Source organism: Bidens hawaiensis, unplaced genomic scaffold (assembly GCF_021521415.1).
Source record: "Bidens hawaiensis isolate Kalapana, Puna unplaced genomic scaffold, B.hawaiensis_p1.1 tig00001369_1, whole genome shotgun sequence".
NCBI classification, from domain to species: domain Eukaryota; kingdom Viridiplantae; phylum Streptophyta; class Magnoliopsida; order Asterales; family Asteraceae; genus Bidens; species Bidens hawaiensis.
Window position 1 is genome coordinate 3,882,735 of NW_027491077.1, and position 23,848 is coordinate 3,906,582.

At 35.7% G+C, this 23,848-nt stretch overlaps 1 protein-coding gene across 1 annotated transcript; it reads left to right on the plus strand.

Moving 5' to 3' along the window:
* The first annotated feature begins 18,209 nt into the window (after positions 1–18,209).
* On the plus strand, positions 18,210–18,944 carry LOC143572365 (uncharacterized). Its single transcript, XM_077057553.1, has one exon. It carries the CDS (start codon positions 18,210–18,212, stop codon positions 18,942–18,944), a length of 735 nt encoding a protein of 244 aa, XP_076913668.1.
* The last annotated feature ends 4,904 nt before the right edge of the window (positions 18,945–23,848 follow it).

A 23,848-nucleotide genomic window follows, 5' to 3' on the forward strand; every position in this document is an offset into this window, starting at 1 on the left:
AAAGCTTATCCACAATTTTCCAGAATTTTTCATGATAATTAACTATTTTTCACCATTTTTGGCCAAAACCGAGCATTAAATTCACCAAATATTCATCCTTTGTCCAAAAATTACCAAAAATTCACAGAACGCATATTTTCATATATCTAATACCTCTGTAAAATTTCATGACCTAACTCTACACGTATCACAATCTGTCCAAAAATACAAACATCACACAAAACCGAACTACCTTGTGTTTCTAGCTTCAAACCGCAAGAATCTCACTTTCTAGCCTTTGCTAGCGACTAGATACAACACCTACAAGCACAATAACACCACACCAAGCAAGTTACACCCACAATCAAGCCATTTCTTTCATGGTTTCGGTTATGCTTTAAAAACAAATGTTTAACCGTAAAAATTCGTTTTTGGTTCGTTTAACTCCTTTCTTGGACCAAGATCCCTTGTATAACCCGTATACATCACTTGATCATGCAAGAATCGGTTCCATCTCGGGTTTTCACCCTTTTTCACTTGGAAACCTCATTTCCTTGCAAGAAAACTCAAGAAACGAACATAAACACGTACATAACACGATCTTTACCTTGGTTTTTCTTGCTAGGGTCTCGGGTTTTGGTTCAAGAGCTTGAGAGAAAATGAATATTGATGGATTGTGTTTGTAAAAAAAGAAAATGATAAGGGTGAGGAACCCTTAAGTTCCGATCGGCATAATGGAGGGGTGGGGTGGGACCCACCTTTTCATTATAAGCCACATATTTAGATTTTAGAAATCCGGATAATGTTTTGGATAATCTGGTTCAGTTCGTTTTTCGGTTAAACGTTTAATTCTGCTTAAAACGAGGCTAAAACGGTCGTTTTTCGGCTTAAAAATGAAATTTATATAAAACCGACTTAAAAAACTTTAAAAACTTAAACCATGACTTTCATGGACTTAAAACATCATAGTATTAATAATTGTGCATCATTTTCGGCTTGATCGATCGTCTCTTGCTTGGTTTGGTATTAAAGGTTTCGTTTAACGTACCGACGTATCATTAAATCGAAATCCTTTTTCTGTGCTTTAATTCACTTATCCCGAAGCTTTAATACTTCGCAAAAATCACCAAATATTATATGTTTCGTCTATAATGCAATCCCCGATCGTTCGGGCTTCAATAACCGTTAATCGGTTAATCGTATTTCCAATACGATTAACTGTATAATCGAGTATAATTCGTACTATGAATCATACATACTCGTATAAACGCATCATAATTCGCATATTTATTATTAAATAACACATAAATAGTATATACCGGTTAGGGTATACCTGATTTTGCCGGAATCGTTACAGAAATACTCACCTTAGTAAATAAGCAAGAGATGACGATTAGGTAAGAAAGCAATAAAAGAAGCTCTTCGGGAATGTTACCAACGAGAAGTCCTAATAAAGAATACTTTAGGAAATAATGAATCGTATAAAGAAATTGAAACTAGTTGGGGACTCGGGATTTAATGACCTAATGTGTTCTTGCGAAAGTTAAAAAAAAATAGATTTATTATTAATTTTATTATCAAAGTTTTATGGTATATAATATGATTTAATTATATAAAATGCATAAAAATATTTAGCTAAAAGTTTATAAAATTATTTGATAGACTAGGATAAGAGATTGTTTTAAAATATCTATTTTAAACGTAAATAACTTTAATATATAATTTTTAAATAAGTATTGTAAATAATCCATAATAATTAATAATATTTGAATAAACTATAATCTTTTATAAAATACTTGAATTTATATATTTGAACATGTTTAATTAAATATATTTTAGATTAACCCTCTTTTTAAATAATAAAACCTTTAACAATCTTTAAATAATCTAACATACATACACACACACACACACACACATACATCTGGCTTAAACAAAGATTTGAAAAAGAAATCGGTTAATGTGTCGGTTTGTAAAAGTTCTAATTTACTAATTAATTATTATGTTTATAATATGTTTTAAGGAATTAATTATTGTATATAATAAAACTGTTTTTTTTTAAAATGATCAAAACGGGCTGGGGGTAGCTTGAACCCACGCCCCCAGCAAAAGCAGTCAATTACCACCAAAACGCAACCAGCTGCGCTACCCTTGCAGTTGGTATTAACTTGGAACAAATTATTTATATACAGCAGACCAAGTACCCAGTTTATATATATGAACCCTAGAAATCAAATCCATCTATCCCGATTGCGTTTAGTTAATAAATCTTAGGGTTATTACAAAGTGATTGACGACGAACATAAACATATATTTTAATTACCTTAATGAGTATTAAATTGGGGGGGGGGGTAGATTGGAACAAACATGGACGGCAAGTAAGATGACGAACAGGTACCTCCAGGACTTTTTAATCCAATTAGTATGGGGGCTATTGATGTCGCTGGTATGAGGGATGAATATGTGTGTTTAATTGAATTATTATGTTTGTTATGATTCATATCCAAAAACGGGATGAGACGATGAGCGAAATAAGCCAATACGTATATGATATGATCTGAATTCCTAATTTACATTGTCGGCAAAGTCGTTTAGGCAAGGTAAATCAGACGCATGATTTGATTTCTATGTTTGTTACGAGAATTAAGTATCAAGAAACTAAACGGGTACGGGTATAAGGGTCGGCTAACGGGTCCCGGTTAATTAAATATAGGATTACAATATATTAATATATAATATTTGCATTTTAGTCCCTGAAGATTGAAGGTGGAAACATAATTGGGTAAAATGTTTACGTTTGGGCTAAAATTGCCAAAATTTGAAAGTTATAAATATGTTTTATATAATGAATTAAATAATAATATAATAATTGTTAATTTAATCGATAAATGCGGTGAAATTTTCCGAACATCGAAATGGGTCGGGTATTTAGTAAAATATTTAATTTGACAAGCCCGAGTTGTTACATTCTCCCATACTTTACGGAATTTCGTCCCGAAATTAAAGGATATTATAACAAAACCATTAAAGTTTGAAGAAAATAATTTTTTAAAATAAAATTCAAAAAAATTTATCATATCACAGAACTTTGAATAGTCAAAACACCGCTTCAAATGAAAATCCGATAAGGGCACTTATATATAGGATGTACAGCGGCGTATCCACCATGTCCTTATCATCTTTACATTTGTACCGTTATCCCAACTACTTTGAATTCTATAATATGACACACAATATTACGCATCATGATTTCCATGCGAGGATTTTGATAATTATGTCTCGGACCATAATTATTTAGATCGTCGGATGGTCCACATGATTTCTCCCATCGTGTGGATTTACAAAACATTTGAAAATATAATTTTAAAAACAGAAATCCTTTAGGGAAAGGAGTTTTTAAGCGATATGTCTTTAAATAAACAAAAGTTTATAGTTTGATGATTAAAAATGGGGAATTTTATAAAACCACCATTCGATAATTTTTAAATTTTATTCGAGGGGCATAATAAAAGAAAATCTTAGTTAGTACTTCAATACTTCATAAAAACGTTAATTCAAACTTTATTAAGGAGTCGATATAAGATAGAATACGACGAGCGGCAAAGTCTTCTAATAACTTGAGTCCCCAGTTGCGCATGACTTAAGCCTTGGGTTTTGAGCCTTCATAGTAAATTGTTTCGGCATGCTTGAATAACTTAAGCTTGAATGGGTTGCAAGAGTGTTGTTTGATTAGTGTAGGCTTGGTAAACTTGAGTCTGTGGGTGCAAACTCGATATGTTGGGTTAAGTAAGGTAGGCTTTGATTGATGGGAGGAGCTTGAAGGACGTGGGATTGATAGAATTGGACTTGATGGGTCATGTAGTAGGGTGTAACTAAGTTTGAACTTGATTAGTTAGGATAATCTAAGTGCACATATCACAAAGAGGGTTAGAATCTCTATAAGCCCTGTCACCGGTGCCTTACATTTCATGTTGGATTTATTCATAAACGTAGTTCTACAAATCAGAGTTAATTAAAACTTTTCGCGGAAATGTTAACTTCAATCATTTGTTACAAAACATATAAACTTGTCTTTAAAACGTATCATAATACATCATATTTAAAACACTATTTCTTTCGTCTTCAAATACCTTCCGTTCAATCCTTGCCATGTGCCGTTCTCATGCTATCTCCTCAAGCGTATTTACCTGCGTGCATACTAAAAGGTCAGCTACGCTGAGTGAGTTCTAGTTAATCAAGCAATTTACCATACAACCACTACAAGCATTTATATACGTGTCCGAAGACACATAGCCATCTATCTAACCTGCTTACCTCACCGCTAACCTCTTTATTACCCTACAGCTTAGCCACTTGATTATGGAAGCACATTGAGGTTTTCCCTCCAACGTACTTACGTATTGCCACAATAAACGAAGGCACGTAGAGACTTGCCCTCCCACGTACTATCGTTGTGCCACTTAATAACGAAGACGCTTAGAGGCTTACCTTACCACGTACTATCGTCATGCCACACACACCCTTACCAACTTGTTACTACTTCTACCACACTCTAACTCTACGTACCTACAACACGCTTCTTATAATAAACAAGTCACAACCTAACATTCATACACACTGCTTATTACCTGACAATCATTCTCTTTGGCGATACGTGCAATAACCGAAGATTGTTCACGCACCGACAAACATTACTTTCCCTGTCGATACGTGCAATATCCGAATATCGTCACGGACCGACAAACATTACTTTCCCTGTCTACACGTGCAATATCTGAAGATCGTTCACGCATCGACAGACATCCATTCGTAACATCTATATATATCACATCAATCATTAGAACATACACTTACCACAAATGTAAGTGTATTCACACTTCACATCGAGTATGCACACAGCCCCGAAAACATAACAAGGCAGTGGGGCTAGAAACTTACCTGAGTCCTGTTTCGTTCACCGATAATGGTTATCCCTTTCTTTAGCTGTGCGCGGCTGACTGTTTAATAACCACAATATTAAATACCGCTCTAGCCATTCTTAACCGTTTTGTTTTTAAGTCTTAATCGTCTAAGACGGTTTTACTTCATTGATCCTTACCGGTTAGTTAATCATTATTCCTTAACCTTTAAGGGTATCTTTCATTAATTAGCAAAGTCCAAGGGCTTCCATGCAATTAAAATATTTTTATTCAAGTCAAGGGACCTTTCTGTCTTTATGTCAAACTCCTATTTCGTTATCCAGTCCTTTACTAATGGGGATTAATAACGAATTGATCTTATATCGACTGACTATTATAACGAATATTCCTCCATAACGAATTGCCCCCCTTGTAACGAATTGATCTTCGTAACGAATTGGACTATTTCATTTGGTTTGGTTAAAGAATGAACCCTATAACGAATGGGGTTCATTCGTCCCTTACTTAACGAATGGCCTTAACCAATTGGGGTTAGTTCGGCATTCTTTCCTTAACGAACTGAGATAACGAATTGCTTAACGAATGAAGCTAGTTCGTCATTCCCCCCCTTTTAACGAACTAGTGTTAATTCATCATTTCCCCACTAACGAATTAGGGTTAGGTATGAGAATGTTAGAAACAATCCCTGACATTCCCTTCCTCGTACCCACCTTTATACAATGGGCCATGGGCTTGAGCCCATGGTCTATCTTCCTTCCATTCTAATCCAAGTCCATTACCCATATCTCTTTAATTATTTATCTACTAATCCAAGTAAATTTTCCCACCGTAGGTAAATAATATATTTATTATTATTTTTAGAAATTTTAGGATGTTACAAGTCTTCCCCCCTTAAAGAGGTTTCGTCCCTGAAACCTAACTTATTCATTGTAAAATGAACACTTCTTATATTCACACACTTTATTGAATCGCCTTTGCTTTCTGGGTTATCCTTCTTACTCCTGACTTTGCAGTTGCCGAGTGATGTTCATGGGTTTTAGGTATTCGAGGTAGCTTGTCCATGGGGCCCTCGATGTACCAAGTCTCGTCTCGTCCTTCCAAGTTGCGTTGTTTTATGTATATTAACGCTAAAGCCTAAGGCGACACTTTATCACAACATAACTAGTTTCATAACCAACATGCATTCAAGATAATTCATAAGTCATTCATACAAAATCACAAGAAATCACAAGTCATTCATAAAGGCGAAAAAGGAAATCATTCCAGCTTGCCAGAGAAACGTAGGTTTAAATGGTATCATAAAACACCCTTAACAATACTAGCATAGAACAATTGTGTCAAGCCACTTATCCTCCTGCAACCTTCGCAGTGACTGATAAACCATCCTCTTACGCTTCTCCCCTCCTTCCCTCCACTGCTACGGCTTCTCCACAATGTTTATCTATGTGACCTGACTTACCACACTTGTAACATTTCTGGTCCTCGGTGCATTCACGTGAGATGTGTCCCTACTTCCCGCATCGGTAGCACTGGTTTGGACCAGCCTTGCATTCTCCCAAGTGCATCTTCTCGCACATCTTGCATGCATCCTTGTATCCAGCTTTAGTCCTCCTCTCAGCAATTGTTGTCACCATATCGCCAGACCGCTTATCAGGGGTAGCTCCTTTATTTTCCTTCTTTTCATCCACTACCATATCGTCCACAGCCAGGTCGTCATAAACATTTCTGCGAGCCCAACAGCAGAATCAAAGGTTGCCGGTTTACTAGCCTTGAATAACGTGCGGACATTTTGTGGAAGTCCTCTGACGTAACACTTGATCCGCTTCGCTTCAGTGTTAACCATATTGGGCACCAACCTAGACATTCGGTTAAACTCTGTGGTATACTCCCGATGTGTCATCGTTCCAGCTTTCAAGTTCAGAAACTTCATCTCCGCTCTCTCAACTTCGGAGTCAGCACAAAACCTCTTCATAATTAACTCTTTCAGATCCTACCACTTCATTGCCTTGATCTCTTCTTGACTCTTCCTCTGCTCAATCGATTCCCACCAGTACATTGCTTCGTCATAGAACGATTGGGTAGCATAACCCACAGCTTGGTCGGGACGGCACTAGCTAATGCGGATAACCTTGTCCATAGCGGTTATCCATTTGAGAGTAACGATTGCGTCTCCCAAACCGGTTTTCTTTGGTGGGTCACATCCTTTGAAGGACTTATAGTTGCACCCACCTCGGCCTCTTTTCCTATCATCAACCTTCACTGACTTGACCACAGCTTCTCTCTCTCATCATCCTTCTTACTCTCCTCCCCAGACTTCTCAGCTCTTCCCTGGCTCCTAGCAGACCCCTAAGGAGTCAATTTCTTCACAGTAGTGGCTACAGCTTGAACAATGGCTGTCTGAACCGCAGGGTCAAGTTGATACCCTTCGTTTTCGTTTTTGCTTGGGTTTCGCCCAGCTGTGCTTCCTTCGTCTCCTGTGTTGAAGCTGTTTCTACCGAAGGTTGTTGGACAAGACGAGGCCTGCCACGACGTCCGGTGCGACCTCCTGCTCCCACAACTTCTCTAGCTCCAGCCATTGTATTCTAAATGGAAGCACAAATACCATCACTCAAGGAACTATTTATTACAAGGATAGTAATGTTAACAGGTAATAACAGTGGCCAGCTGTGATTAGCTGCTCACGTTACTTTCCGTGTTCTATACAGTTCCCTTTATGAGTCTATTTGTGCTAAGTTATACTTTTAAACAGTTAATCAATCAAACAATCAATTAATCCTATCCCTATCATACACATATCCTTTCTTTAGCAATTAAGCTAATATTAGCATTCATTATTTAACCATACCTCAACCTTTACTGAGCTTGCTTGAGTGACACATGACTATCTTGAACTGGCATCTTCTTTATTTTCTTACTTAAATCCCATTCCCAGTTCGAGTCTAAGCATGTAGGGTGATTAAATCTCTCGAACTTTTCTCTGATACCAACTTGTAACGCCCCGTCACCGGTGCCCTACATTTCATGTCGGATTTACTCATAAACATAGTTCTACAAATCAGAGTTAATTAAAACTTTTCGCGGAAATGTTAACTTCAATCATTTGTTACAAAACATATAAATTGTCTTTAAAACGTATCATAATACATCATCTTTAAAACATCATTTCTTTCGTCTTCAGATGCAGTTGTTCAATCCTTGCCATGTTCCATTCTCATGCTAGCTCCTCAAGCGTATTTACCTACGTGTATACTAAAAGGTCAGCTACGCTGAGTGAGTTCTAGTTAATCAAACAACTTACCATAAAACCACTACATGCATTTATATACGTGTCCGAAGACACATATCCGTCTATCTAACCTGCTCACCTCTCCGCTAATCTCTTTATTACCCCTACAGCTTAGCCACTTGATTATGGAAGCACATTGAGGCTTGCCCTCCTACGTAATTACGTATTTCCAGTTAATAAACGAATCACGTAGAGGCTTGCTCTCCCACGTACTATCGTTGTGTCACTTAATAACGAAGACACGTATAGGCTTACCCTACCACGTACTATCGTCATGACACTTACACCCTTACCAACTTGTTACCACTTCTACCACACTCTAACTCAACGTACCTACAACACGCTTCTTATAATAAACAAGTCACAACATATCATTCAAACACACTGCTTATTACTTGGCAATCATTCTCTTTGGCGATATGTGCAATATCCGAAGATCGTTCATGCACCGACAAACATTACTTTCCCTGTCGATACGTGCAATATCCGAAGATCGTTCACGCACCGACAAACATTACTTTTCTTGTCTACACGTGCAAAATCCGAAGATCGTTCATGCATCGACATACATCCATTCGTAACATCTATATATATCATATCAAACATTATAACATACACTTACCACTTAAGGTAAGTGTATTCACACTTCACATCGAGTATGCACACAACCCCGAAAACATAACAAGGAAGTGGGGCTATAAACTTACCTGAGTCCTGTTTTGTTCACCGATAATGGTTATCCCTTTCTTTAGCTGTGCGCGGCTGACTGTTTAATAACCACAATATTAAATACCGCTCTAGCCATTCTTAACCGTTTTGTTATTTATTCTTAATCGTCTAATCCGGTTTTACTTCATTGATCCTTTCCAGTTAGTTAATCATTATTCCTTAACCTTTAAGGGTATCTTTCATTAATTAGCAAAGCCCAAGGGCTTCCATGCAATTAAACTATTTTTATTCAAGTCTAGGGACCTTTCTGTCTTTATGTCAAACTCCTATTTCGTTATCCAGCCCTTAACTAATGGGGGTTAATAACGAATTGAACTTATATCGATTGACTATTACAACGAATCTGCCTCCATAACGAATTGATCCCCTTATAATGAACTGATGTTCGTAATGAATTGGACTCTTTCGTTTGGTCTGGTTAAGAAATGAACCCTATAACAAATGGGGTTCATTCGTCCCTTACTTAAAGAATGGCCTTAACGAATTAGGGTTTGGTTATCATTCTTTCCTTAACGAATTGACATAATGAATTGCTTAACGAATGAAGCTAGTTCGTTATTCTTCGTTAACGAATTACTGCTAGTTTGTCATTTCCCTCTTTTAACGAACTACTGTTAGTTCGTCATTTCCCCGCTAACGAATTAGGGTTAGGTCAGAGAATGTTAGAAACATTCCCTGAAATTCCCTTCCTCGTACCCACCTTTTCCGGCGCCGTCATCTCCCGAAACCGGGATCTCGCCGGAAAAGCGCGATCTCAGTTATTTTCCACCATTTTCACCGTTTTTTCATCCCGTTCAATCGAGATATGAGCTAGGGTGACCCCTAAGCTCATATTTTGATCGGTTTATAACTGATTCCACCCGGATCTCGTGACTTTAACGGTTTTTAGGGTGTCGACTCGTCGTTTCGTGACTAAATATAGCGGGTTTGGATTCATACAATATAATATTATAATTACCTCAGTTCGGGAATCGATTCTTCTCCTTGATTTCGGTTAGGGAAAGAGAGAATAAGAGAGATAGCTTAGGTGTGTGTTTTGGGTGGTGTAAGGAATATTTGAAAAATGAATGGATTAATGGGTGATTATGGTTTATATACAATGGGCCATAGGCTTGAGCCCATGGTCTATCTTCCTTCCTTTCTAATCCAAGTCCATTACCCATATCTCTTTAATTATTTATCTACTAATCCAAGTAAATTTTCCCACCGTAAGTAAATAATATATTTATTATTATTTTTAGAAATTTTGGGAAACTAGATAAGCACGTATGGGGCTCCTAAGCATGTTACTAAGGCACTACTAATGACCTATCTTAAACATTCGGCCCTGATACCAATCTGTCACACCCCAACCTACGGTGGAAATGCCGGGGCGTGAGCTGATTACCCACTGCTCTCAAGGTACTATTATGCAATATTAAAAGTGTCAATATCTATTAAATTTAATTAAATTGTCATGTACGTCAAACTCATAATTAAACAAATAAAATAAGCATCTAAAATTAAATTCTTTTATCTTCTTCTTCTCTAACATGCATCCTAAGTTGCTTTAAACAATCTTGATAACCATGTCACACGATAACCTGCATATGCGTTAAAAATACAAATAGGTTTTGTCAACACTAGGTTGAGCAAGTATAACACCAGATTTAAGACACTATAATAATAATATTAAGTAAAAGTGCAAACTGTTCCTGTGAGATATACAGTTAAGCCATAGCACATAACACAGTCAATCAAATCATAAAAAAGGGCTCAACCAATCCATATAAATGGACATTGCTTACTAAGCAATGACTAAACCATGCCATAAAAGTGGACATCGGTTGCCGATGTAAGCAAATAACATTCATATAAAGCAAGTAAGCAAATAGCAAGTTAGGCAGACTGATAAACACACAAAGAAAACAGTTGCGTTTTAATACTATATAATAGAAAATATCTACGAACGCGTCCCGAAAACGGTTAAAAATAAGTAAAAGAAAGGGAGTGAAATACTCACCTTAGTAAATAAGCAAGAGATAACGATTAGGTAAGAAAGCAGTAAAAGAAACTCATCAGGAATGTTACCAACGAGAAGTCCTAATAAAAAATACTTGAGGAAATAAATATGGATCGTATAAAGAAACTGAAACTAGATAGGGATTCGGGATTTAATGACCTAATGGGTTCTTGCGAAAGTTAAAAAAATAGATTTATTATTAATTTTATTATCAAAGTTTTATCATATATAATATGTTTTAATTATATAAAATGCATAAAAACACTTAGCTAAAAGTTTATAAAATTATTGGAAAGATTAGGATAAGATATTGTTTTAAAATATCTATTTTAAACGAAAATAAATTTAATATGTAATTTTTAAATAAGTATTGTAAATAATCCATAATTATTAATAATATTTGAATAAACTATAATCTTTTATAAAATACTCGAATTTATATATTTGAACATGTTTAATTAAATATAATTTTAGTTTAACCCTCTTTTTAAATAATAAAACCTTTAACAATCTTTAAATAATCTAATACACACACACACATATGTATATATACACATACATCTGGCTTAAACAAAGATTCGGAAAAGAAATCGGTTAATGTGTCGGTTTGTAAAAGTAATGATTAACTAATTAATTATTATGTTTATAATATGTTTTAAGGAATTAATATATTGTATATAATAAAACTGTTTTAAAAAAAATCATCAAAATGGGCTGGGGGTGGCTTGAACCTGCGCCCCCAGCCAAAGCAGTCTATTACCACCAAAACGCAACCAGCTGCGCTACCCTTGCAGTTGGTATTAACTTGGAGCAAATTATGTATATACAGCAGACCAAGTACCTAGTTTATACATATGAACCCTAAAAATCAAATCCATCAATCCCGATCGCGTTTAGTTAATAAATCTTAGGGTTATTACAGAGTGATTGACGTCGAACATAAACATGTATTTTAATTACCTTAACGAGTATTAAATGGGGTGTTAGATTGGAACCAACATGGGCGACAAGTAAGATGACGAACATGTACCTCCATGACTTTATAATCCAATTAGTATGGGGGCTATTGATGTCACTGGTATGAGGGTTGAATATGTGTGTTTAATTGAATTATTATGTTTGTTATGATGCATATCCATAAACGGTTTGAGACGATGAGCGAAATAAACCAATACGTATATGATATGATCTGAATTCCTAATTTACATTGTCGGCAAATTCGTTTAGGAAAAGGATAATCAGACGCATGATTTGATTTCTATGTTTGTTATGAGAATTAAGCATCAAATAACTAAACGGGTACGGGTATAAGGGTCAGATAATGGGTTAACGGGCCCAGATTAATTAAATATAGGATTATAAAATATTTATATATAATTTTTGCATTTTAGTCCCTGGAGATTGAAGGGAAAACATAATTGGGTAAAATGTTTATGTTTGGGCTAAAATTGCCAAAATTTGAAAGTTATAAATATGTTTTATATAATGAATTAAATAATAATACAGTAATTGTTAATTTTCTCGATAAATGTGGTGAAATTTCCCGAACATCAAAATGGGTCGGGTATTTAGTAAAAATATTTAATTTTACAAGCCCGAGTTGTTACATTATCTTCATTAACGGTTGTTGTTTACTAAAGTTGTTATGACTATTGTTTTTATAATTTTTAATGTAATTTGTATACAAACATAAATCAGTAGACTAGATTTAGAATGCTAACAATGTTATACAATTTTGACAATATGTTGTTAAGTTGAGGTTTAGTGATTAAATTATGTTTGATCAACAAGATAATAATTTCATAGTTTTAATATACACATTTTCGTTAATAACATGCATCTTAACATCATACATAGAGGTGCACAAATCGGTTTTTTTAAAAAAACCGGTTCGGTTATTAACCGAACCGGTTTTTTTTTTGTCCGGAAAAAAACCGGTTCGGTTAATAACCGGACCGGTTATTAACCGGTTTTTGTATCTGAAAACCCAAACCGGTCTAACCGGTTAGGACCGGTTTAGGAACCGGTTAGAACCGGTTAATAAACAGGTTTTTTTATTAACCGGTTTTTTAATAACCGGTCTAACCGGTTAACCGGTTTTTTTTTTTTTTTTTAAATAACCATTATTTTTTCACAGTATAAACAAACCGGTAACTACAAGGCAAACCGGTAACTACAAGGCAAAACGGACTGACTCCATTCATTGCTTTCGTTGTTAGGGTTCTTTGCTTGGAAGATTAAAAACACATAACTTTCATTTATAGCTTTTACATTAAAAATACAAACATTAAATCGTTATCGCATATTCGTAACTCAAAAATACAAACATTAAAGAATGCTTAGACACGATTACATTAACAACTTGCTGTTTCTTACTCATTATTTTCTTCGCTACCCGATCCCGAGCTATTCCTTAGGTAATCGTCGTACGCGGCTTCTTCATCGGTCATTGGTTGAGTGTGTCCTTGATTGACCTCGTCTTCATACAAGCCCGCCTCATAGTCCATTTCCCCCTCGAGTGAGCGTTGATGTTGTGCCCTATCTAAAGAGTCCAAGTAATCCTTGTAGCAAATCGACATCTCTACAGCTGGTGGAGTGAGTCGAGTCCTCCTAATCGATATAACCCTGCCAGAAACAGAAAAAGCAGACTCCGAAGCTACCGTGGAAGCTTGGACCGTTAGTAAATCTTTGGCCATGGCGGCGAGGATCGGAAACTCATCCTTCTTACCTCTCCACCAAGCCAGCAAATCAAGACTTCTAAATTCATCCGGAGTCATGTGTTTCACAAAGTGGTACCACCATACCTTCCAAGTTCACTGCTTGGGGTGTTTACCTTTTGACGTTTACCGGCGTCTTCCCAAATCATGTAGTACATCCCCATTTCAAGGTCGGTTTGGGATTGGGATTGGGCAACAGCTCTTAACGAGTCATGAATTTGGGAAGACGACCCGTATTTTGTAAGGTAAACATCATACATGTTAGACAAGGTGGTGTTGAAAGCATTCTTTAAAGTTTGGTTATAATAGGGGTTTTGATCGTCGTTTAACTCTAGCTCATCACAAATTTTTTCTATTAAAGCTTCAACACCACCAACATTGATGCAAGGGTTTAACGTAGCAGCACATGTCAAAACAGCGGGTAGTTGTTGAAAATATTTTCTAAATTTTTCTTTCATTTTTACACCCATATCAAAATAAGGTGCACCCCTACAATGAAGTTCACTCAACTTTGTGCACATGACAGCAATTTTTGGTAAAGCAATGGGGCTTGTTGGATAGTAAACCCCGGATAAACTAGTTGTGCAAGATTTAAAAATTTGAAGGACCTCCGTAACGATCTCAATCAATAACCAGTTTCTAGGATCGTACGGTGCACATTTACCCCTACTTGACAAAATTTGATGAAACGCAACTAGTGATTCTTTTTGTTGGATGGCTTTCTCAAACATATCACAAGCTGAGTTCCATCTTGTTGGACAATCCCAATTTGGCCCCAACCATTGACAATTAGCTTCTACACAAAATTTTTTGTATCTTGAAAATGTTTTATTGTTGCTAAAAACATCTCGTAACATTCTTTTAAAATTGTTTCTTTGCGTTTCGATCACGTTTAACCCATCTTGCACGGCCAAGTTGATAATATGTGCAATGCATCGGCTATGAAAAAACGCTCCATCACAAATAGGTTTATACTTTAATTTTAAATGGCCAACCGCGGCCGTATTGTTGGACGCGTTATCAAACGAAATTGAAAAGATTTTATGTTCAATCTTGTATTGTCGAATGACTTTATCCAAGAGTTTAAAAATATTTCTACCCGTGTGCGGGTAATCAAACAATTGAAACGTAACGGTTCGTTTCATCATTTGCCACGACTCGGGGTCAACCCAATGAGCCGTCACACAAATGTATGAGTCGGGCGAACCATTAGGTACCGACCACACATCCGTTGTTAAGTTTACACCAGTTTGTAAGTTTGAAAAGTATGAAATTAGTTCGGATTTAGCGTTTTTCCAAGCTTTAAGACAATCTCTTCTAAGGGTCGAACGACTTACGTGTTGGTAGCGTGGTTGAACATACTTTTGCATCATCTCCGTGAATTGAGGGTTGTCGAAGTGGTTGAAAGGAAGTGTATTTTGAATCACAAAGTTTGAAAACTCTTGACGTACCGCTTCAAGGTCGTACGTAAACACCGTTCCTTGATTCGTCATCTCCGGCTGCGAACTACTTCCCGATTCGTCCTTCAAGGCCTTGCAAAAGGGCCTTTGTACATGCGCTTTTAAAGTGGAGTTTGCATCTTTGCCATAAAACTTCAAACAATGTTTGCATCGAGCTTTTTGGCTACCGTTAGACATTTCGCATAGGTCGAAATGTTGCCAAACATCTTGGTTTCGTTTCGTGGGGATGACCCGAACGACCGTTTCTCCCGTGTTCGAGGCACCCATGTTGACGGATGAAGCAGCACTTTGGGAGGCCATGATAATCGACTACGAAATAAGAGCGTATGGAGTGGTAATGTGGTATAATAGAGCGTGAGATAACAAAATAATCGCGTATGAAATAAACGTTTAGAGCGTTTGGAGCGTTTGGAGTTGTATAATCGAGTGTGTTCTAACCAATACCCAACCTAAACTATATATAGATGTTTGTGGGGGTAGAATGGTAAATAAAAAAAAAACGGTCAAAATTGAAAAAAACGGCTATATAGCCGTTTCACAACGGCAATAAACCGGTTTTTAACCGGTTAACCGGTTACTAAAAAACCGGTTAACCGGTTTTTCTAAAACGGTCATAAACCGGTTTTAAAAAAAACCGGTTAACCGGTTTTTTAGTAACCGGTTAATTAAAAAAACCGGTTTTTTTTATAACCGGTTTGAAAACCGGTTTGGCTCTAAAAAGTATAACCGATATACAAACCGGCGGTTTGTAAACCGGTCAAACCGGTTTTAAAAAAACCAGTTTTTTAAATAACCGGTTTCCGGTTTAAACCGGCAAACCGGTTCGAGGACCGGTTTTTTTGACCACCTCTAATCATACATGTCATTCATAAAATATATTTATTTACTAATTGTCATATTTTTTATGTGCTTAACGGGTATGCTAATAAAACACATAAACGTATTGTCTAACTTCATCATAAATTGGACAACACAATCAATATTTAAGTACTTTATGTGCATATAATTGTTCCACTCAAAGTAGTTTGGGCGAGTTAAGTAATATTTGTTTCCCTAAAATATTATTGATTATTTAAATATTCGTGTATTTGTCAGTGCATGTTATTCTGTAAAAATCTATAATCATTACACAATTTTGTAGTTGATCCTACTAATAAATTATAAATCTCTTCAATTAATAAGCGAACACAAAGGACAATGTTTTTTGATGAAGGAGAAACAACAATCATCAACAGTTGAACGAAGTACACCAATACATTTTGTTGTTTAATAAGACACCTACAAAAACTATTATTTTTATATATAATCATAATCAATTTTATTTTGTGTTTGTGTTTTATTCTTTAAATATTTATATTGTTACATGTACATTTTTTTGAAGTTATGAATATTTTTATGCCCGATTGTTTCATCTACTTATCATTTGATATCGTTGTTGAATCACCGAAGAAAACAATTTATGTCAGGTTCAATAACAATAGCATGTGCATCCACTTCTACATATAAATAAACATCACCAACAGAGTGTATAAGTATTGATTCTTTCGTTTAAATATTATGTGTTTATTGTAATATTTAAATTTGTCCTCCCATAACACCTCACGGGTCAATAACCTAGTTCTTATTATGTTTACAACCGAATAAAAATGATAAAATAGGTTATAAACCTTGGGTTAATGGAACTTATATAACATTTAGAGTAATTATTTAACTGACCGAATCTTACCTCTTTTTTTTTTAATATAAAGTGAACATTTTTTTATGATTGGATCAAAAAATCTTTCAAATTAATGTAAACTAATTAGTTTTTTTTGAGAGTGTCGTTCTCATCATTCTGTATCATGTATATGCTCCACATGAACGTCATGCCATTCTATTATTAACTATCATTAAAAAAAAATACTGTTCATATATATCCGAATCTCATTAAACCATTTTATATTTTTTCTTTAATTAAATTGACTAAATATTTTAAAATAAAAACATGTATATAAATAATTCTGTGAATTAAAAAGAAAAAAACTACAAGACTTAGATAAAAAACATAAATAAAGTTTAAAAGCTAAATTAACATATTTTTAAAAATTAAAAATCATTAGTTTAAAATTTTACATAACTTTTTATGTATTAAAAATCAATATGGTCTATTAAAACGTTTCAAAAAAATTAATTTAGCTTTTGGATATGATTTTGGGCCAACTGGTAATTTGGTATACATCGCATAAAAAAACCTTAGCTTATTCAACTCTCATTTTCTTCATCAGGATTCAGGGTCACTACCATGGCGCCACCATCATCATTGCTCCTCCAACACCACAACCAAAGTTAGTTTGTTGTTTAAAAAGAAAGAGAAGACTAGGTGAGTGTGATAAGCCGCATTAGTACCTTGCTCAGGCTAAAATTTTTTCCATTCCGTCGCCCACGGGAAGACCTTTCAGTCTCTACTGAGGTGGCCACCCCCCCCCCCTCCTCCCCCGGAAATAAAATAAAAATAAAGACTATATTTAGATAATTGTAACTATTTGTTCTTCGTGATTAAGGTAACAAAGACTAACATTAGTCTCACATGTGAGTTTCAATTTGTGCACGACATGTTTTAGTTGGACAATGTTAAATTAGATTCAATGTTTGATATACTTTTTTAATATTTTTAGCCGTAATCCACTTTGTCCAAATTATACAATTATGAAAATATTTTTTCCAAAGTGAAAAGTCTTACAAAGTTATGCAAGTTGTATTTCAGAAAATTCCTCGTAACCTAATATGTCACATCCATGTAAAAACATGTTCTTTTTTTAGAACTTAAATACACCACATGGTTCTTTGTTTACATTTCTCTATTCCAAATCAATCAAACAATTGTAGATTATTTGATAGTGTTTTACAATATTAACAAAGAAAAACATTACTTTTTAACCAATGAAAACAACAAGGCGGCAAATTAGACTCGATGAACTAATCTAAAATTTCAGTCAAATTAATCTATCTCCGTGAACCTTCTCATCTCCTTCCTTAATCCAAACCCGACCTTGATCTTGCATATAAACTATTAACCCAAATTCATAACTCCTTGTATCCATCGATCAATAATATACATATTATCGATCGAATGCCATTATGGACGTCGCCCCCGCCATAAATTTCAACTCTAATTCTTCAACACACGGTGGCTTTCATTACACCGGTAGTCAGTCAAGCCCCAATGGATGGCCGAAGTCGTATTGGTCAGAGTTTGAGCACCTTGACGACGGTGCTAACCGCGCTTGTTCTCTAGCCGCTGTTCCCTTTGCATGGGAGGAGAAACCCGGGGTTCCAAAAATGGTTGACAGAACCGCTGATTTATTCCAAGATGACTTCTCATTTGATGTGAGTTGTCAGTTGGACAACAGTTCGGTCCCAGCTGAAGATTTATTCTGCGGAGGAGTAATCAGAACCACTGATCCAAAGCAACAAGAAAATAAGATAACAAGAGAAAGAGGAAGAGAAAGAGGGTTACAATCAAGCAGAAGTAGAAGAACAAGATCATTGCCACCACCTCGGAACCCAATGGCGCCGTCTTCACCTGCACCTTCGTTTGAAACTGGTTCAAGAAAATGGAGCTTTATTAATCTTTTGTTGTTCAGAAGTTCTTCAGATGGTCGAGCAATGGACTCAGACCCGCTTAAGAAATACTCGGCGAATTTTAGAAAACATGATAAAGATGTTAGAAACTCGGGTTCCATGTCGAGGCGACTGCTATCAGCTCATGAGCTTCATTATAGTGTGAATCGGGCGGTTTCGATTGATATGAAGAAGAAGACATACTTGCCATACAAGCAAGGTATTCTGGGAAGATTCTCTTTCAATACATAAGAAGATTTATATATAGTAGATACTGTTGTAGTCTAGTTGGTTCATGTGATGATAAGTTATGTTTTTTGTTTGAACAACGGTTTCCAAGGTATAACACCTGAGAGAGACCAAATAGTATCAAGTTATGTGGTTTTTTTATATCATGTATATTAAGTTTTTTTAGAAATAATGAATGTTACTGAATTTATTTACAGAAATTATTATTTATATATAAATTGATGATAAAAGAACACACAACTCATGATATAAAGAACACAATAGAATAATCATCGCATAAATACAACTGATTCACAAGATAACAATAAATAGATAACAAAATGAACTTAAAGAACTAGTAATATGGAAGATTCAAAGAATTAAAGCAAGAAATGAGGAACCCATGACTCTCATGATTTATAGTCAAACTTAAAAGTTAAACTTCAAATTCACCCGTCTCATTCCGAACATCATGACCTACTAGTTTGAATGATCTCAACAACCAAGTCCCATGATTCAAACTACATCACTCTGATCGAGCACGTATCACAGTAAGCAAACTTTTCTCGAGATTGAGGCTTTCTGGATTTCTAAGTATGTTAGCAACTTGTTCATTAGCTAACTTGACCAGCTAACCATGTACAAATATAGTGATACTTTAGCTCCACATGGTTAGACATTCAATGCATTATAGAGTTTTTAGAAAAGCAAATGCTAGCGAACATAAATTAATTAGTAGCTTCAAGTTGCTTTAGCTAGGCTCAATCTTCCGGTATTCTTCTTAGCAAAGTAACTTGGTAGGTAGTGGCAGTGGAGCACATAGCCACATACTCGACCTCAGTACTAGATATATAAAACCATTGTGGGCTGCTTCGTTGAAGACCATGAAACCGCAACATTACCTCAAAAGAACACTTTTGTTGAAACACTTTTACAGTTATCACTTTACTTGCCCAATCACTGCTAGTGAACCCATAACTGACACACTAAACATATTTTAAACTAGTAGCATGTTATAATCTAATTTATGAATGTTAATATGTTATTGTATCATGTTTATTATAATTAAACATTACATTTATATTGGTTATACAGTTAATTAGTTCTTTATGTAAGCAATTGAAAACATGATAAATATTAAACCTATATAAAACCATTGTGGGCTGCTTCGTTGAAGACCATGAAACCGCAACATTACCTCAAAAGAACACTTTTGTTGAAACACTTTTACAGTTATCACTTTACTTGCCCAATCACTGCTAGTGAACCCATAACTGACACACTAAACATATTTTAAACTAGTAGCATGTTATAATCTAATTTATGAATGTTAATATGTTATTGTATCATGTTTATTATAATTAAACATTACATTTATATTGGTTATACAGTTAATCAGTTCTTTATGTAAGCAATTGAAAACATGATAAATATTAAACCTATGAACCTGCTACAACATGAATAGTAGTAACCGCATCAGTGTATGATGTAGTAGGCATGTTTGCCATCTTTGTTGTTACCTTAGATATGATAATTATCGATTCAGATCTAAGATCTATTAATACTATTAAACGGATCTAGTTCATTGATTACTCTTAATTGATATTAGTACATATAATAAATTAGGTGTATTAGTAATAGATTAATGAAGTTTGGATAGAGAGAGAAATTGGATAGGGTGATGTTACATTAATTCCAAAACTTAAATTAATAGAGATATGAACCTCTATATTTAGAAGATGGAGCTAATTCGTTACACATTTCGTAACGAATTAGCCTCCACTTCGTTACATTACAGACCAATAATAAACTACATAACGAACTAAGATCCCATTCATTAAACATCCTTAATGAATGGGAGAAACCTTAACTTAACAGACTAGTTCGTTAAACACTCTTAACGAACAAGAGTTACCATAACTAACTAGACTTAAATATAAATATCTTTTCCATTATAATAATAATAAAAACAAAATGATAAATACGAAGACTCAAGATGCAAAACCGTGCACTAACAGAAACCCACTCGTCTTGTGCTCTTTGTCTTTTATTTGAAGCGCTTCGTCTGCCAGTCTCGACAGCTATGAATTCCATATTCATGATATACACGAACGACATGTTGAAACTGCATCGCTCGGTCATAGTCTTCACGATGCTCGATCAATATTTTATTCTTGAATAGCATGTCATTGTTAGTCTCAGTTAAATTCACAAGCCACATAGGATCAATAATCTTAATCAGCTCGGTATTTAAACCATTTCCCAAAACAATAACGGTCTCGCCAATACAATTGTCGTAATACCAACGGTTGAACGATAAATAAATATGCTGATTAAGCGTCTTGACTGCTACACGCTTCATCGTCTTTGGCGGCTTTACTTTAAGCGTGAGCTTCCTCCAACCCGTTCTTGGATCAATCTCGTCAATACATTTACGAATTGGAATATGCGGCTTAATATACTTAAACCCGTGGTTCACCTCAAAAAGCAAATGTTGATGGAACCAATTTGCTTGGTGATTTCCACCACGATTTATAAACGGTCGACATGCGAGGGTACGTACATCCCAACGCGGTAATGAGAGAACGTCTGTAATGTTTTCACAATACTGGACGCCGTTCTCCCATTTCACAATACAGACCTTTAAGTTAGAATCGTAAAGACATGAAATAATATCAACTCGTACTTTTGACACGGCTTTGAATAAAGTCATTTGATTAGCTCTAGCACGTGCAATGGCTTCCTACTCCTGTTCTTGACCTACATACATGTATGCCTTGATAATATTACGAGCTCTTTTATCTCGGTATGCAAACCATCCTTGAATCAGCAACAGTTGGATCAGGATTCGATTCAAAGCTCTTGCCTTTACCCTTTGAAACTTTATCCATATGATCTTCGGTTTCTTTAATGTTCTCTTCAGTAAATACCAGAGCACCCTGATCAACATTTGATCGTTGAAATAGATCAGGGTATTCCTCAGCCGTCACGTCCTCAATTTCGACCTCCTCATCTTCATAAATAAATAACGTATTCAAAGAAATCGTTGGATCATTCAAGATTTCCTCGTCATTCTCAACCTCCACACCATTCTAAGCCTCTAACACATCCAGTTCTTCATTATTTAAGCCCAACACTATAGAAATCTGCTCTCGTGTCAAGGACCGACCAACAAACTGTCCCACTTCTATCTCATCAGCATTCACAATGCTCCTAATCATCCCCGTTCTATCCACAAATATGACAATATTGGCCTTTATCGACCCAATTGGTTTTACGTTCGCCGAGTCCTGATAAACGACCACCTTCTTGTTCAAATCACAAGAAGCCTCACTTGTTTTGGCATCTGAGGATGAGCCGTGAGGTTGTTCGGCTCACTACCTCCAGCCCCCGAAGCATCAGGATCTTCATCGTCATTGTTAAGCTTCTTAAGTGCATCATCCTTGCATGTCAGCTGTAGAATGAGATCCTCTTGCTCCTTTATTTTCACCCCTTGAGACATACTATCTCACGGAGCTCCTTAGTTTCTTTTTGACAATAGGAGACATAACCCATCAGCCTTCGTTGATTATCCATCATACACTCTTGAGCCAGACAGTTAGCAGCCATCTGATTTTCATAAAGATGAATTAAGCTCAAGAGCATGTTCATTTGTTGATCCTGTGGCATAGCATGAAACGATGGAGGGATCGGCTGGACAGGACCTTGAGGGTGATTAAGCCTCATAAATTAAATATCCATAGGCGGTGGTGGAATCATCGTCGGTGTTGGTGAAACCACCGATGTTGCAGTAGTAGGCCTTGGCAATGTAGATAAAACAGATTGCGGAATCATACCAAGTCTAGGATCAGATGTGAGTGTGGTCGTCAATGTGAGTTCCGGGGTGCTAGTAGTAAGCGGCACCACCGATCTTTGAATACCAGACGACCTAGGAGGATGAACTACAAAAGAAACACCAGCTCCAGCAGCAGTCACCCGACGTTTAGATAACCCTTCACCAGCCACTGATATACATCTATTTATACATCTCGAGTCCCTTGTAAAGTTGTGTTTCTTTAATGTTTCAAGTTCGTTTTAGTTCATGTTTAGTTCATCTTTTATTATTTATGGTTTTTGAGTCAAGTTTATATACATTTATCGTGTTTTAACCCTTTTGGTGTCTTGCATGTTAAACTTAATTCTTTCTATCTTTTCATACGAAGTTTATGCTTGTTTTGCTCGTTAATGATTACATGATTACTTCACTAATGTTTTGTTATGTTTTCATGTATATGGTGGCTTGGAGAAGCGAAGGAAGCAAGGTCTAGAAGGTTCTAAGAATTACTTGGAGTTCAAGGAAGATAAATATCAAGATTTGGCAACAAATAACAAGAAATAATAAACAAAAATCCGTAGCCCATCCTAGGCCCACGCCGCGCTACGCGAAGGCAAGCTCAGAGTGGGGCCGCGCGGCGCCTAGGCCTTCTGGTCAGCCGATTTTGCAAGCCCAAGCCGGTTATCGCTAATATAAACATCTCTTATCAAACCTAAACGGGGAGAAAAGTTGGCAGCCAATTTTCTAAGGGTTTAAGCTAAGTTTGGAGAAGTTTTGGAGGCTAGGAAGAATGAGGATCATCAAGCTTTCATACAATTGTTCAAGGATCGATTAAGAAGGGTTATCTCGTTCTTTATCTTTGTTCTTGTTCATTATCTTTCATGATGTTTCTCTTTGTTTTCAATACTTGTTTAGGATTGTTTTCAATAATGATTCTAGGCTAGACTTCATGTCTACCTAGGTTTGATAAACATATTTGAGACTTGATTTTTGCTTTGGACTTATGCTTTGATTATGGTTTCGTTTTATTAATAGTAAAAGACTTAATTTTGTTTACATGATGCATATGAATGTTTATTATCTTGGTTGATTATTAATTATTGCTTCACATGGA